Source organism: Odocoileus virginianus, chromosome 4 (assembly GCF_023699985.2).
Source record: "Odocoileus virginianus isolate 20LAN1187 ecotype Illinois chromosome 4, Ovbor_1.2, whole genome shotgun sequence".
Classification (NCBI taxonomy): domain Eukaryota; kingdom Metazoa; phylum Chordata; class Mammalia; order Artiodactyla; family Cervidae; genus Odocoileus; species Odocoileus virginianus.
In genome coordinates, this window is record NC_069677.1 from 28,889,594 (window position 1) to 28,908,022 (window position 18,429).

Sequence of the window (18,429 nt, forward strand, 5' to 3'; positions counted from 1 at the left end):
GAACAGATTGTAAGTGACTAAAAGGAAACAGTGTGATATTGTTCATCTGTGGGGGAGGGAAGACTAATGGTGAATTTTCAGACAAATAAATTTTGATAGATTTAAACCATTTTGAGCTTTCTTCAAATTAGTATTAGGAGGAATAGCTTAAGTGGAGAACCTAAGACCTTTTATATTTTCTGGGAACCTTTTAAAAGCTTTAATAAACTTTGGCATATGTTGATGTGATAACAACTAGGTTCTTAGAGAAATTAACTTCTTCTATACACATAACATCTATCTAGAATTAGAATCAATTTCAGTCTATCTAATGAAATATCAGTATCATGTAGTTGCTTTTCTCTTTGAACCTATTAAACCATAATGCATTATTTAGAAGGTTGAAATGAGTTCAGGCCAAATCTCTTTTAAATGTTAATTTAATCTCTTTTGATAATGTATCTGAGATTCAGGAGAAAGAAAATGTACAGGATAGCAGAGAATTCATCTATAACAGATTGAGAAAAACTTCATAGGCAACTTAAAATTAATATTATCAAATCATTCTTCTGCTTATTTATAGTGATTTGAGACACAGATTATAGATATATTTCCAGTATAGGTGATATAGGCAGTCTGCCTAAAATAGAGTGTAGAAATGACTCATCACCTCCATGAACTCAGTGGCCCACCAAACTGTTCTACTCCTTCAGAATTAGGAGCAAGATATGAAGGTGGTGCCTATTTATAATTCATTAGACAAACCAGAGAGCTCGTTAGTAAAAATACATACTTTTGGAACTGCTAGAACTGTTTTGACAGTTTTAAGGTCCTCTATGTTGAATCCTTTCTTAGACTTTGAAAGGAAGTTGAAGGTCATCTTTTTATTGTGATTACATAACTTTGGTTGAATGGGTTTCATAATATGGCCCTACACTTGTCAGCCTTTGAGCACACAGCACAGTCTGTAAATTCATCAGCAATTTAATGGTAACTTGGAATTTTACAACTGCTACCTTAATGGGTCAGATCCAGACTTGCCTTGTTTTCCTATTGTTAGGGGAAGTTCATTAACTTTTTCATTTCATTACAGTGTAGGCTTATCAAATTATTCTTTTAAAATAATAAATAGCTCTTGAAGATACTGTAGACTCCCAAGTACCTGTAGAAAATAATTTACTTAGCTAATGGGATTTCACTGATTTATAAAATTATTAGTGCATATTGAATACTCACTTTTACATGTTATCTATTTGATCATCACAAAAACCCTGCAAAGTCAGTGAGGCAGTTATTAATACTAATCTCACTCTCCAATTGAGAAAACTAAGCTCTCAGCCTTAGGTTACACAAAAATGCAAAATGTTGTTGCTATATCTGACACCCTGGGTTTCCAACTTCATATCCCATGCTTTGTCAACACAGACCACACCTAACTAACCTCAGTAACCACATATGTATAAAGCCATGTTGCCACACACGGCTGGGTTAGGGTATCCCTTGACAACTTGATGGAATTATACCGGAGAAAAATTGAAAACTTGATTACTATGTCTTTTCTGTTCCCAGTTTGTCAGCTGAAGGAGAAACTCAAAAAAAAGAAATACAAAATGTAGAGAATGGGCCATGAGACTAGGCACAGGTAAATATTGACTTCAAAACCTCTAGAACATTGACCAGCCAGAATGGCCTACCTGGTTGTCCTCCTAATCCAGGCTTTCACCTTCATGGTTTCAAAGCATGCAGTGGGAGAGAGAATTGAGAGATTGTTTTTTTAATAAGCACTTAAATGGAAGCTTCAAGAGCAAGTTTCATTTATCTATTGTTATAATTATGTGTCCTACATTTGAAATTAATCAAACTGTGATTTTTGCCAGAAAGTTTGACATCTCAGCAAACTGAACTAGTACATCATCTGTATAACAATAGAAGTGTGAGTTATAGATTAGATGGTTAGAAAGACATTCAGGCACTCCAGAGATCCTGATTCATTTAAAGTCCCCTGTGGACATCAACCCAGGTGACGTCTTCATTCTGTACAAGCTGTAAGCTCTACCCCCACAGTAAGCTGCAGAGATATTAGCAAGAATCTTTGAAAAAAAACTACCTGTGATGAATATTATTTTCCACTTGTTTTATTTTTTCAATTATTCTGTTTATGTACATAACCGTTATATATTGATATTTAGCTGATGTATGTATTATCTAGTTGAAGTCTCTAAAAGTTATATAATTTAATAAACTTTTAGTTGGGAATTAACTTAAAAATTTGGAAGCATTCAGATTTCAAAATCAAAAGAAATTTTTTTTTCACAAGCAAATTCTTTTCAAGAAGTTCCAAATGTATAATCTGAGGTCATGTGGCTAAAAGCTCAATTCAAGTTGGGGAATAAACACACAACTCCTGTTGGCACTGGCTGACCACTCCACTCCAGGCATAGTCTTCATTTGAATTTCTTTTAGGCAATACTTGCTGACACTTACTTAGGTCATAGTCCCAGATGGGATATCACCAAAGTGGCAATTTTGGCCACCTGGGTTTAGCATTTCTAGTTTCCCATATCTAAGAAGTCCTTTTGATCAGATTAGAAATCACAGAAGAAATTAACTGAGAAGGCTTAAAATAAAATAAACCTGTAATTGAATTGTCTTTGGATATTTTTAAACAGTTTACTCAGATACAAAAGTAAGATTACTTTGTAATCACAGGGAGTTGTTTCATTATTGTAATAGTTAACTAGGGCATCCATAACAAAGTGCCACAGGCTGGGTGGCTTAAACAACAGAAAGTTATCTGCTCACAGTTCTGAAGACTAGAATTCTGAGATAAGGTGAGAGAAGGATTGGTTTCTTCTGCAGTTTTCTGCTTGGCTTATAGACGGCTGTCTTTTCCCAGTGTCTCCATATAACCTTTCTTCTGTGTCCTAATTTCTTCTTATAAAAATACCGATCATATTGGATTAGGATCCACTCGAACATCAATACTCCATTTTAACTTAATTACCACTTAAATAAAGATCTTGTCTCCAAATACTGTCACATTCAGAGCTGCTAGGGGGTTAGGCCTTCAGGGTATGATTTTGCAGGGACATAATTCAGACCATAACAGTTATAATCTCAACTCTTTAGAAACTGGTTTTTCATTATCCCTGGTGGCCAGTTTAAGTATCCCAGTCTTGCACTGGATTCTTGATTTCTGTGCCTTATTAGTCCTTTTTGATTTGGGTTGTCCCAACCCTGGTCTCTTATCCATACTGTGATTATTCTCTGCCTCTGTTGCTGTTACTGAAATACCTTGACTACTGTCATACCTACTGCCCTTCTTTTGTTCCTTATGGCATCTGTGCTCAAGTTCATTCCAGTGTTGTCTATAATAACCAAAAACTACAAACAACCCAAATGTCCATCAACAGTTGAATAGATAAATTGTGGTATATTCAGATGATGAAACACTATACAGAAGAGGGAATATGATAACTATTGCTACTCACTCCATGGACGAATCTCACAAACACAGTGTTGTATCTTTTGCTACCTACTTCATAAGGACACTTAGACCACAGAGTCCATGAACTCACTAGTCACAGTTCAGTTCAGTTCAGTTGCTCAGTCGTGTCCAACTCTTTGCGACCCCATGGCCTACAGCACGCCAGGCCTCCCTGTCCATCACGAACTCTCGGAGCTTACTCAAACTCATGTCCATTGAGTCAGTGATGCCATCCAGCCATCCCATCCTCTGTCATCCCCTTCTCCTCTCAATTTCAATCTCCCAGCATCAGGGCCTTTCAAATGAGTCAATTCGTCCCATCAGGTAGCGAAAGTATTGAAGTTTCAGCTTCAGCATCAGTCCTTCCAATGAATATTCAGGACTGATTTCCTGTAGGATGGAATGGTTGGATCTCCTTGCAGTCCAAGGGACTCTCAAGAGTCTTCTCCGAAACCACAGTTCAAAAGCATCAATTATTCAGCACTCAGCTTTCTTTATAGTCCGACTCTCACATCCATACATGACTAATATTTATCAAGTACCTACCATGGCCAGTCATTGTGGAAGTGCTTTCATATATACTCTCATTTAATTCTCACAGTTTTATGAAGTAGCTAGGTAGTATTTCTATCCTACTTTCAGAAGGTAAAATGAAGCCTTAGAGAGAATAATTTATAAAAGGCAAAGCTGATATTTGAAACTTCTGTCTTCTGACTCCAGTTCCAGTATTGGTGCCAACATCCCACATGGCCATCCTTCTTTCCCTTCCATTGACCATGGAGGCTTAACTGGCTCTATACACTGTTAATCTCATGGCCACACAGTGACTGGGGTTCCCCACTCCAAGGTCTCTTCATACTTTCCCTAGCTCCTCTCCAGAGTAAGAAAGACCTTTAATCCTGGAGCCAGCTCACATATTGCCTATGACCCCCAGAGGACTACCAAGATAAGCAGAGATGCTACAGTCTGATCCATAATGTGAGAACAGAAATGGTGAAAGCCTCAGCTTCTCTCTTAGAGCTGTTTCAGGTAAGTCAGGTAGATGGAGTACCTTAGCTCAGAACTTTTTGGCTAGTAGCTTGTGAATTTAACCTACTTTCTGTAATTTAGTTTTCCTAAGTTATATCAACAAAACTGGGGCATTTGGTGACTGGAGAACAAACTAGTAAAAACACTTACACCTGCCAGAAAATGAATAAAGCTACAAAAAAGGCTACTGAATAGTCAGATTCCAAGTCCACAGCTCTTATTCATAAATTAGTAATAGAATTTGCCTGAAATATTCATAAAGGGGAATTCAAGTTCACTAGTTACAAGTCCTTCTCTAGAAAGAAAATGGACAAAGTGCAATTCTACCTCATGACATCTGCATAAATTTGCTATCTCAAATTCAAAACTTTGGTAATAATACATTTACCATATGCTAATGACATCTATTTTTTAAAGGAGGTGGGATTCAATTTCTATGCTCTAAGATAACAACAGTCAACATTTAAAGGCTTCCAATTTGGTGAAGGAATGGAATTCCTTCTTTTGACTTTGGAAAAAAAAGAAGTGATAGTGTTAGTCACTCAGTCCTGTCCACCTCTTTGCAACCTGATGGACTGTAGCCTGCCAGGCTCCTTTGTCCGTGCAATTCTCCAGGCAAGGATACTTGAGTGGGTAGCCATTCTCTTCACCAGGGGATCTTCCCAACCCGGGGAATGAACCCACATCTTCTGCATTGCAGGCAGATTCTTTACTGTCTGAGCCATAGTAAATAGATTTTACTTACCAAGGGAAGGAAGTTGGGATGTGTGTATGTGCTCAGTTGTGTCCAACTTTTTGTGACCCCATGAACTGTAGCCTTCCAGGCTCCTCTCTCTGTTGGATTTCCCTGGCAAGAATCCTGGAGTGGGTTGCTATTTCCTCCTCCAGGGAATCTTCCTGACCCAGGGATCAAACCCTCATCTCCTGTGTCTCCTTCACTGTAGGCAGATTCTTTACCGTTGAGCCACCAGGAAAGCCCAAGAAGTTGGGGGATGCATCTAATCACTGAAAAGAAAAGGAGTTTCATAGGTAATAAGTTCAAGGGAACTGTTTCATGGTCTTAACCATATATTTACCTACAGGGATTCTTATTCATTATATTTACTTTGGAAAACTTTACAATCAAGAATAAATGGGAAAGACAGAAATGATAAATCAATGTTTTGTACATGGTTCCTGCCAACTTTCCTTCCCACTAGTCTTCCACATTCTACTATCTTGTACAGGACGTCACCTTGGCTAATTACAAACACTGAGAAACCAGACGTCATTACCTCTTCCCCTAACCCCTTCCAGGAATGAGCCTTTTCTCACCTTTTCTCACCTCCCCCTATGCCCTAAAACACCATGGATTCAGCAGAGTTTAAGCAATTATACATGCTGGTGATGTATGATTCTCATAACACCTTACTTTCTCTTAAGGGTTGGACATCCATCCATTTGTGCACATCAGATATAAATCTGGAGTGCTTATATTTGAAAAGAAAAAAAAAAAAATCTTTAGGATTTTATGTTTTCAGTCATTTTACTTAAAAATACCACACAGCCCCCTGCAAAAAAGTGCCTGTTTTGCAAATCATCTGAGGTATTTAACAATGAATTAAAAATAACAAAGTTGACCCTTTCTGGTGGCTCAGATGGTAAAGAATCTGCCTGCAATGCAGGAGACCCAGGTTCGATCCCTGGTTAGGAAGGTCCCCTAGAAAAGGGAATGGCAACCCACTCCAGTATTCTTGCCTAGAGAATTCCATGCACAGATGAGCCTGGTGGGATACAGTCCATGGGGTCACAAAGAGACCCAAATGAGCAACCAACACACACACACATACATAACCTCTAATTACTGTGGTTTCTTTTGGTTACATATTCATACAATCATCAAAGGCTTCTCAAGCATAAATATATTTATATAAATATAAATTACAAATTGGGGGATTTATCATACTAGAAAGGAAAATTTACCACCACATTCTACAGTTACTTCTTAATTATTAAATATGTATTATTTATGTCATCCTCAGCATAAAGCCAACAAGGTTAAAAGAAAACAATTTTTCTAGACCAGACCACTTTAGGGAGCAAAAGACGCTTGCAGATGCATAATAGAGGAGCTCAATATGAAGGTGAAATAGGTTCCAAATAATTGAGTGACATTAATCAGCGTAAGCCTAATAATAAAACTTCACTAATTGAGAACTGTTATAGATGATTGGGAACTAAGCGTTGTGACTTTGACCTTTTGTCAAGAAAGCTTGCTAAGCAGAGTAAATAAGCCTGGGAGTAAGGTGGGAGTGAGATGGGGAATGTTTAATCTTCTCCAGAGAACAAACAAATGGTAAATTGTGAGCAAATGGATCTTATTAATTAGAAGGAAGTCTTATCTGTCCTTCAGAGCCAATTTTAAGCATCTTTACTTGGCAACACTTTATTAATTTTAATGAATTTTTATTTAGATACTTGAAACTATTTAATTTCTTTAAATGCCTAATTCAGACTGTTTATGTAATTCAAAATCACCTTCTGTCAAACTTAGCCATATTATGTGATATCAATATCTTAAATATTTGAAAAGGTTTTTAATAGTTACTTGTATATACTGAGTAAACTTGAGTCTCTATCACTATACCAAATAATGCAAGTATTTCAAAAGAAACGAGCACAGCCTTTGCTCACACAAGGTAATTTCATCAATAAAATAGTCACAGAACCTTTTTTCTCAATGAAGGATTATGTAGCAAGGTGCCCAGGAGAAGCTTAATCTGCATGTACAACTCAGAAATTTTGGGTACAGGGCAATTCTGTTCCTCAAGGGACCCAAGTCCCTTTTCTAAGTGTAATTAGAAAAAATGACAAGGAGTGTTTTGGAACCAGTTGGTGACTCTGGTCGCTGAAGGCTGATTTGTTTTTTTTTAAAAAAGAGATATTGACTCGCTTCCTCAAAAGTACTCTTGGATGGTCAAGAAGACACTCTGAGGCTGGAGAGACTAAAGTGCTGAGGCCTAATTTTCTGGGGAGAGACAACATTTTAAGAGTCACCATCAGTTTTACACGCCAGCGTGTTCTGCTTCAGGACTAAATGTTCCAAGTTTTCTGAGTGTGTTTTAAGAACTACAAGATGAGTGCTACTGATTGGGCACCCATTATGATTTGTGAGTGCTTTTAGGGGAGATTCTTTGAATGCTAGTAAGAACAGTAAGAGCAGGAGTGGTGGTTAGGGGACCTATTAGGGCAGGAACAGCTGTGATGGAAGTGCTGACGGGGTAGTGGAAGCAGTCGCTGCCAAAATGGGCCACCCAGACGTGGAAGAGAGAGCAGCTCCAGGGGCAGCACCCTGACCGTGGAGAAGACAGTAACCCAGGGTCAACTTACATACCAGGCACAATGAACACAATTCAGAAGGCCCAAGATACTCTTAAGGACCCATAAAAATACTTTCATCTTATCTATCTTATCATCTTATCTATCTTAATCAGAATCCCTCAAATGACTTTGTAATGAATTTGTAATATTAATAGCAAATCTGGTCTGTATTATGTTTTTCTTGATTCAGCTTAGTCATGAAATACAACCTACATTTTTTAGGGAAAAAGGGTCCCATGAAAGCAAAAGTTTGAGGACCTATAAAAGTCATGAAGACTACCCTTAATAAAGAATCAATAATCATATTATTTCCAGCTATAAACAAATCACTGAACCAGTGGTGAATTCATTATGATTTGTGAATTCCACATACGAGTCACAAATTAAGAAAAGAGAGAATTCTGTCTGTGCTTCCCAATTATTTACATCCAGATCTGTGCTTCCTTCAGGATGTTTAGAAACAAGGATTGACCAGTTTGTTCAGATTTAGTTCTATTTGTAAATTTTAAAATTTACAAAACATTTTGTTGACAGGGGAAGAAGGGAATGAGTTAAATGTTGCTGTAATAGAATGGTTTGAGCCCTACTCCATGTTGGAAGAAATCTACAGGAAAACACAACTAGGAAAGGACATAATGTGGTCGGCAGAGATCGCTACTATTCAAGGAATATTGCTCTGACATTTTCCTGTGTTGAAAGAGAAGTTTGAAGAGAGCATGACACTTTCCATGACATTTACCTTCTCGAGTAAAAAAGGTTATCCTGGCTCTGCACATAAGCAACAAGAATAGCCATCAGAAATGAGCCTTTTTGTGACCAGTTTCTGCATGTAAGTCCAGGGTCTGAGCTTATGAAATATATAATTTTTCAACATATGCAATATTGAATATCATTTCATTTCAAACAGTTCTGCTAAAATGATCCAAATGGCAGGTATTTGTTTACATATATGTTATGTATAAGGAAATATATTCAATGCATTCATACTTATAAACCTGATTGTAGTTTATCCTTAAAACAATGATAAAAATAATGTTTAAGTTACAAATTCCATAGTAGCAGCAACTAGAAAATTGCTGATGATGTAACCCTGAAATTACTTTATTTCATGTGTCCAAAATAGATCTCAGGATAATTCTAGTAAACATGGCATTTAGTGGCATTGAGTTAGCATTTTAAAAGAATTAGATGCTAAAATTTATAAATCTCTATTAAGATCTACAGAACAGAAAGAAGTGTGTATACATGAGATGCTTAGGTTGGTTTTCTATGAAAATAGTAGAAACGAACACATTTTTTTAGAAATGTGCTCATGAGTGCAGTTATGGGTGGCTGATTTTTACTGACCATTTCCACCTCACACAGCCAGATAGAGAGAGAACAGAGTGGTAAACAAGGAAACACACAGGCTGGGCTGTGGGTCTGGGTTCCCATCCTGGATTAGCTTTCAGGCCTTGGCTAAACCACACCGTACTGTCTCTGAGCCTCAAAGCCCCCAACTGTCTAGCAAAGACAATAATATCATCTACCCCACAGAGTCCTTATGAGATCAAATCAATAAAAACGGGCAAAACACCCAGCAGCGTGCTCAGCGCACAGTAGCTTCTCCAAAGAGGTTAGATCCCTTCCCTGCAAGACAGACTTGGAGCCAGCACCTCATCTGAGGATACCTGATACCTTCACAGCCTGATATTCAGCCCAAGATTCTGTGACTTCCAGTGTTTTCCCTGGTGGCTCAGATAGTAACAGAATCTGCCTGCAATGCAGGAGGCCTGGGTTCCGTCTCTGGGTCAGAAGCTCCCATGGAGAAGGGAATGGCACCCAACTCCAGTATTCTTGCCTGGAGAATTCCATCTACTCTGCTTCTTACATTCTATATTAAAAAAACAAAAGTGGGCCAAAATTGAGTTTTCATAATAAATGTTAGTGTCACTTATTATACTCCCTGTGTTTCATTCATTTATGCCTGGTGTTATAATAGAAATTAAAAATTATTCTCAAGAATTATTATTTATTAGAAAAGCTACTATTTTATATATTTCATTTGTGAACAAACAAAATGATAAAAGAAACTTTAAAAAATCAAAGAATTTTCTCCAGCAAATCACACAAAATGAAAGACATTTCCCTTTATGCTGATACTGTTTGCGAAACAGTCAAAAATATCTCGAGATTAAATGAACAAGTGGAAAAGGGTGATTTTGAAGTATTATTTGGAAAAAAATGGGCTGAAATAATTTCTGGAGGGTGTCATGATGTGATAATCAACTTGCAAAATTTCACTGTTCTTTTCTGCTGTGGCTAGAATGATGTAGAAGCATACTGGCTTAATGTAATCTAAATCCATTTATATACTTGAGTGTATAGTCAGTATATATTTCCTTTTTGCTTGTTGTTTCAAATAATAGATTAATATTGATCTTTTGGTGTAGTTATATTTAGAAAATTAAACTTGAAGTATGAATAATTATGTGTATTTCTTTCTTACAATGTTTTAAGTCACTGAATTTAAAAAAGAAAAGTAAAACCTGCACAGTTGTATTACTGTCAGTCCTGGAGAGTTGCTGATAAGCCAAGTTGTATAGTTTCATGAATTGTCAACTCAGTTACCTGCCAGGTTCTGAACTCTAGAAGCATTATCCCACAAGATAAATGGACAAGTCAGAAATAACACAGCTTGATTTTAAGATAAAATCTTGATTTTAATTTTTAAGGTAGAGGTGGCAATATGACCTGGGGGGATCTTGCTTTGACATGTAAAGCGCATTCACATGACTTGGCAGTGGCTTTAGACACTCTGTCTGGAACTGTGGACATGTCACGTGGCCAGCCTTCCCACTCTGTTCTGGGGCTGTACCGTACTTCCGAAACAGTGAAGTTCATCAGGTAATAACTCAAAAGCCAAGAGGCTGTAAAGGAAACAAAGTTGCTAGCAGGCACTAACCTGGGTGTCATGACTTTTTTCAGGTAGTAGGTGTAACCTTGAAGAAAAAGTGGCACTGTCTTCAAAAAAGTGACCTGACCCTGGCTTTGGTGGGTTTTTCTGCAAGAAATAAAAAGCACCGCATGTATTTATTATATATCCTTTCTAGCTGACCACTGCTTTGTTCTAGAGTTCAGCATGAAAGGACTAATTTTTGTTTTGGTTTGGTTTTGTTTTAGTGAAATGGCATGTCCGTTGCTAATTCTAGCTATTATAGTTGCACATGTGAAAAATACCTATACATAGTTTACGGATTGGTAGCATTTCAAATAAGTAGTATAATTGAACTACTGACCTGAAATTTTTTGAGATGCTTATCAATTGATTTTTTTTTCTTAGCCCAAGGAAATAATCTGAATTATTTTTTAAATTATAACTTGTAACATTAGATATATTTTTAAAATATATTAGGAATTTAATATAAGCATGCCACTTTGTTTATTGCTATATTATTACACTTGGAGCATGGAAAGAATTCTTCACAAATGATTTTGCTCTTTTGAAAAAACACGCTGCAAAAATATGTTAAACTATATAAAGTTTGTAAATGAGTGTAGCTTATAAAGACATACTGAACTTATTGTATATAATGTTTTATCCAAGTAATTTTTACATTGAAAATATGTCAGATAGTTTAGCAGTGCCATGAATCATTTTCCAGAATTCAGAACTGTATGTATATTAGGAAGATGACAGTGCTTTACTAAAGGAAAAACCTGGGATCATTATGTACCCCAATTTGTTATGCAGTTAACCACTGTTTCCCTTTATTCTTCCAGAATTAAATTATATCTAAGCATTGTAGCCATATAAACTTTTCAGAACACTTAAATTACTGCTGTTATATCTGCTCAATAAAATCTCTTATAGTTGATATTATATTGTAGAAATAACACATTATTTTTCAATAATGCTAGTTCTTAGGATAACAAACCAAAGAAACAAGCTTTCAGCATGGTAAAGAGACTCACACAATTTTAAATATAGTAACTAGACAAAGTTTTTCTTGGTTCTCATAAATAAAAACTGCCACACGTTACATTTTAGAAAGGCAACGCTTGAAAAAATGGATGTTCTGCTTCCTAGAGTCAACCTACCTTCTAAATACTTAAAGCCCTGTGCAAACCAAAGATAATAATGTAAGTCTATCCTTTTTAGTTGCATAGAGACTATCAAGATTTATTAATCTTTAGAGTTAATATTGATCCTAGCTCTTAACTTCCTTTCAGACAATGGACCCTCATATGTCCATTTTTGTTTCCTTGCCTATGGTATCTCTGTATGCTGCGTCTGTATTTTACATAAATTTGCAACACAGATATTCACATTGTACCTAGTATAAGGTGGTCTTCTTCAGGGAGGCTCTGCCCACAGACTAAGGACAGTGGAAGTTTTTGTTTTTAAAGTGCTTAAAGATGATTTAATTTTTACATAGTATGAGGTGTTGCTAATTGGGTTGGGAAGGTGATATTTTGTTTTCTGGGGTTTTTTTTTTTCCTATTATGCCCCATCTACCCTCAAAAACATAATAATCTGGTAAACTAAAACCATAGAAAGCCAGCATACCACTTTACAGTTCATAATTATGTTTGTGTGAGACCAAAAATTTGTACATATCAGCATATCAGTGCCTCTATCATTAATCATCATTTATTTACATGTGGATTTATGAGATTCCCCAATTAAAAGACATTTCTAAAATTCTATTAACATTTTTTGATCTCAAGAACATTGAGAGTTGCATTTTTTTACATAGTACCTCCCCCAAAATAAACAAGCTGGGTGAATTTCTGTGACTTTAGGCTGCTGAAGAATTTTTAGAGGTTTTATGACACATTTATTTTTGTGCCCAATCCAATTAAAAGTGACAGGCTCCAGAGACCACCCAGCAAAATTTTTCTGTGGGAGTGAGACCCTGATCCTAATCCCTATCCTAGACTCCATACTGTCATTTAAAACACTTAGAGATTATACAGGAATAATTTTAAATGAACAAAACAGGCAATCCATAATGTTTTAAAATCAATACTATAAAAATTGTCATGTCATGTAAATTGCCTTAAAATATATTACACATATAAAATACTATGTTAAAATTAAACATAATATGTCAGCTGTAAAGGTGGAAAAGTAGCTAACTAAAAAGTTCACAAATAATCTTTTTTCAGATTTCATGTGTTTTCTCCTCAGCCAAAAGCCTCAAGATTCACTTGCAGCAGCCTACCTCTTCATTTATGTTGGATTGCTCTTTAAACATTAGAATATCTTGTGATAAATAATAAGTTAAACATTTCTCCTGACACAAGTCATTGTTGATTTCACTGTTATAGGGAAAAGGCTCTAGGGCGGCAGATAAGGCTGTTGCCATGGTGATGAAGGAGATACCGAGGGAGCAGTCTGCTGAAGAAAAGCCCCTCCTTACTATGACATCACAGGTGGGCAGACCCTTAGGGTTCCTGTAGGAAGCTGACATATGTTAATCTATCAGATATTTTGATTTTTAACTAGAAAAAAAAAAACCATTAACTCGATCCAATTTTTAAAAAACATAGTTTCAATGAAACAATTATACAGTATAAAACGAAAACCAAAATTACTTAAATGAAAATTCCATCATTTAGTTACATATTCGTGTGTATTAATTTTCATTACTCAACTTTAGTTAAGAAAATGTATGTGCAAGTAAAACATGTTGCTTCTTTATAAAGGAGTCTTGTTAACTTGGGAAAGTACAATTAAGATAATGGTACATTTGAACAACAACAACCAAAAAAAATTCCTATGGATAAATACAACTTATATTGCATACATATGTCAGTTTACCAGTAGAATATCTAAATTTTCTTAAATGTTAAATATATTTATGTTGTGACTATGCATACTACATATATGTCTATACATATTTATGTGGATGACTAATTTACAGGAATGAGCCAGAAGTCCCTGAGTCCCCATGCAGAAAATGGCATTTGTGACCCTTCTTCTATTTGGTGACCTTGGCAACAAAAATATCATCTCTATTAAAAGCACATGAGGGCCATTTTCAGCATTTATTATAACAAGTATAGAAAAAGGTTTGTATTTGTATGCAAAGACATGCCGAGAGTGAATCCTGTGTGTCCTCAGGGACTTTTGAAACACCCTGTAAAATCCACATACATATGTATAATATACTCATCACCACTCTGTGGAACTATCAGTTTTAAATTCTTAAATGCAAAATATTTTTACTTGCATTTATCTTATAATTTAGATTAGATTGTTATATTAAACATTTCTTTTTTTTCCATAATGCAATAGTAAGTGCAGTGATTCAGTCCCAATTATATGAACATGTCTCAATTTAGAAAAATGTCCATTTAAATTCCTCATGAAAGGCATTTATATCAAAAGCTAAATTATGGCAACTTATTTTTAGAATAGCATCAGATCACATCCCCAGCTGCTGCCAACATGTGTGGTTTTATTTTATTCTAAACACTATGTTGTAAGTAATGAAAATTATAACATATTACATCAAAATGGAATAATAAAAGTTATTGAAGATTCCCAGGACTTTGGGATAATCTTATGTTGTGAGTTTTTTTTTAGTTTTTGGTTTTTGTCTTGTTTTATCCAAAAGAAGAGATACTTCTTACCAATGGCACAAGTAATGTTGGAAAGAAATTTGCTTGATATTTACCAAGGCCTCCATTCTTTAATTAGTTTACATAGTAAAACATGTACAGTTTTACATTGATTTCCTGCCCTTTATAGAATCCATGTCCAAAATAGACAGTCCACAGTTCCTCAGGTAAATGCTATGGGAGGTGAGAACTACTTGGAATTCTCAGCTAATGGTAGAGCCATATTCACCAGTAGATAAGACCTTTCCAAATTTGCAGTTGGCATAACTGTGCTGCAACAAATCATTTCAGGACATCAGAATTTAGGACAGGCTCTAGTGCCTAGTAATCCTTTTCAAATGTCCAAAATTACCTCAAAATAAGAATTTGGATTTTTTTTAATCAGAAAAGCAGCTGTGATTATTACCATTTTCTCATATTCAGAATATTTGTGTGTACCAAGTTCCTTCTTTAATCCCTGTCTAATGTTGCATTAACTGTTTTTGAAGTAATAGTTACAATTTTATTGCATGAAGATGATCTAATGCTTTCTTTGACGCACCATATTCTTGTTGCATACTGGCTAATTTATGAATCAGCAAATGAAGAGTCCTGATTCATAAAATGCAATGCACCTATTGTGTTGATAATTTTGTGAAATTAATCCTGTGACAGCTGTGATACAATGATTTCCCAGTCAAATGTGGTTTTATTAGTTGATATACTTTTTCCACCACACACAAGTGGCTTCTTCCCTGCTATGCACCAGTGGCATGCACAAGCCAAAAAGCAGCAGAATGATCTGAAAAAGTGAGTACTTCTCATGGCAACCACAGCATCCAATCTGTGTACCATACCACATTCTTACTCGTTATCTTGTGTGAATGTATTAGTGTCTCGACACATGTCTGTCCCGTGTCTCCTGTAGAACTCCTATGACATAGTGCTACATCCTGCGGGACACAATAACTCATCCTCATCACTGGTGCTCATTCGCAGATTTCAGAAATGTCAGAAGCTAATTGCTGCTGTCTCAATAATGTCTTCAGGACAATCATAATTGATAAAATACAGAATGAGTCTTTGAAACACTGAGTGCCTAACTAGTTTAGTAACTGTCCATTCCACAGATTGGTAAGTGTAGTTTATATTGAAGCACTTTTTTATTATGTGATTCTTAGGATTACTTTTAGAGAGATTTAGCCAGGCATATTCCAGTCAAGTCATCTATAGTACACTGAACAAACTGAACAAAACAGAAGAATTGGCCAGGTGACCTGAACTCAGAAATTGTCTGACCCCTGAGAATTGCTCTTTTTGTTTCATTTTATTAGTAATTCTTTGCAAACAATATGTCAAGCTCTTCATGGAAGCTTAAGTTCCTTCTGTCCTAGACTAACACTTTAAATCAAACAGTATGGAAACAAATGTGTATTAATGAGAAAAAAGGAGGAAGGAAATGAAGGAAAAAAATATGTGAACCATCAATTCTTGGAGGAAATAAAGTTCAGGAAATAAAGACTCGTGCTACTCAATACAGTAGCCACTAGCCCACACATGGTTGTGGATACCCCGAATTGAGATATGCTGTAAGTATAAAATACACACCAGATTTTGAGGATTTAGTCCAAAGAAAAATAATGTAAACTATCATATTAAGGCTTCTCTGATGGCTCAGATGGTAAAGAATCCACTTGCAATACAAGAGACCTGGGTTCGATCCCTGGGTTGGGAAGATCCCCTGGAGGAAGGCATGGCAACCCACTCCGGTATTCTTGCCTGGAGAATCCCATGGACAGAGGTGCCTGGCGGGCTACAGTCCATGGGGTTGCAAAGAGTCAGAGATGACTGAGCAACTAGGCACATCGCATGAATAATTTTTACGTTGATTAAATGCTGACATGATAATATTTTGGATATACAGGGGTAAATAAAATGTTATTAAAATTATTTCACCTGTTTCTTTTTACTGTTTTTAAATTGGCTACTAGAAAATTTTAAATTACCAGGCTCTCATTATATTTCCATCGAACAGTAGTACTCCAGACTGTAACAGAGTAAATAAATCCAGTTTCAGTCTAGATGGGAAAACTATGTACCAGAGGATTGAGTATACATAGAAAATTTTTTATTCTTCTTTATGAGAACGAAACAGCTTTAGGGAATACTTTTCTCTCTAAGGAACCTTCGAAATTTTCACTTTAACCACCTGCCCTGGTATTGAATACTTTTGTTAGCAAGGTACAGCCAATTCATTTTCTGCTGTGTCTCAAAACTATGTGTTGCAGACCTCTTTGGGTCAAGGGATTTTTTTTTTTTAACTCAGCCTTTGTTTTCCTATCTGTCTCCACTTCAAAATTGATTTAATTTTGTGTCTGATAGAGTAATGTCCTTAATTGGAAAAATACTCACAAGATTGCTAAATACAGCCTTGTTTGGATTTTCTATCACTAACTTGAAACCGTTTCTTTAATTATATTCTCTGTCCTTCTTTGATAGTAGTATTACCCAAGTTATAAACAGTTATTGTTCATTTCCCCATGAATAGATTCACATTTTACAAGGCTCTAACTATCCTGGCAGGAAAATATTTGTAGTCAATTGGTTGGCATTTAGAGCAAGTCAAACAGTTGAAAATTATCACATGACTATCCTTTACAGGCAGATTCCACTGGGACTCATTATAGAACAAGAGATGGGGCAGGGCCATTAGTACTGTTAGCTCATAAATTAATTCCATCAGGTGGCAGAGTTACTGTCATAAAGCCTTCAACGGCTGAATACTTACAGGGTACATAGTAATGATTTAGTTGTTTTGTCTTTTCAATGGATTGAGTCAATTTAGTTTTAATATGGAGACTATTTTGATGGGCTTTGCACACATTTCTAATCTTGGATAGGATTAATAAAGCCATACACAATTTAATTACAAAATTATGAACAAAATCTACCTAACAAATTACATATACTTTTAATTAAGAGAGTACAAATAATAAAGGAATTTTCAAAATGTATAAAGATGTAGCTATTGAAAACATATTTGTGTTTTTATTTATATAAAAACAAAGTAATCTTAATTTTTTCTATTATTTAAATAAGGTTAAAAAGACTGGTATATTTTTACAAATTTTTAATCAACATTGTAAATATGAGATATTTGTTAGCTGTTCTTTATTAGCTTCAATGTTTTAACTTAAAATTATTCTTTAAGTACTAAAATGTTTTTAAAAACAGAATATTTTACTTTAATATTTTACTTTAGATTATCAATCTAAAGTGTAAAATTATAGAAAAATGAATCCTTTACTGATCTTGTTTAGTTGCCTAAAATGTATTTGAATTAGGAGTTAATTCTTAGCAACATAAGCTATCACAAACTTTAGCTCTATATTTTTTAATGAAACACCTAAGGAATATATTAAAGATAAATAAACTAGACTTAAGTCACAAAATAAGCTATCTTTAATGCACTGGAGCTTAAGTAACAGGCAGTATTTAAAAATAAAATACTGTCCTTAGATCAGATAGTAATTTAATTTTAATTTAATTTTTAACATTTATATTGAGGAAATTCAAGTTGAACTAAGGCAAATGCATTTTTAGACAAAGTGTTAAAACAGACAGTAATTCATTAAAGCTGGGTAATAGTGTCTGCAATTCGCTCAACACTGAACACAGTATTGATATAAAATAAGAACCAATTTGGTCCTCAGTGGCTATTATTAGTCTCACTAACTGACTGGTCTGACTGAGTCATAAGTAAGTTGAAGGCATTTGACTGAATATGTCATTTACAACCTATGACTACAAGTAAGGTGTAAAAGTTCAATAGGCTTTTGAATTCTGAGTGACAAGAAGCTCCTACAGGCAAGTTCTCACCTGTCTTCTTACTTCTGTTTCCATGTCCATTGATCATGTAAGAGTTTTCGCTCAAAATCTCCAAATTTATATCTCTGATTTAAAATCCCTGAGTGAGGTAGTGGTGT

The 18,429-nt window shown here is 35.4% G+C and overlaps 1 protein-coding gene and 1 long non-coding RNA gene across 16 annotated transcripts in view; one reads left to right on the forward strand and one right to left on the reverse strand.

The window, feature by feature from the left end:
• The window catches only part of LOC110140814 (uncharacterized), a 28,820-nt gene extending 15,645 nt beyond the window's left edge, over positions 1-13,175 (reverse strand). Inside the window, exons 1-2 of the long non-coding RNA XR_011487286.1 lie at positions 13,063-13,175; positions 10,800-10,898 (exon numbers count right to left, since the gene is read on the reverse strand). This is a non-coding gene — a long non-coding RNA (uncharacterized lncRNA). The remainder of the gene's footprint in view (positions 1-10,799; positions 10,899-13,062) is intronic.
• The window catches only part of PEX5L (peroxisomal biogenesis factor 5 like), a 272,998-nt gene that overhangs the window by 127,691 nt on the left and 126,878 nt on the right, over positions 1-18,429 (forward strand). For 6 of the 15 annotated variants that reach the window (XM_070466358.1, XM_070466362.1, XM_070466354.1 and 3 more), the window contains one exon: positions 13,169-13,273. The exons of 4 other annotated variants lie outside the window; for them this stretch is intronic. In XM_070466358.1, the coding sequence (XP_070322459.1) occupies positions 13,169-13,273 (105 nt within the window). Of the gene's footprint in view, positions 1-10,822; positions 10,889-13,168; positions 13,274-18,429 lie in introns of all 15 variants that reach the window. 5 more of the 15 variants (XM_070466356.1, XM_070466359.1, XM_070466352.1 and 2 more) reach the window with 2 other exon arrangements.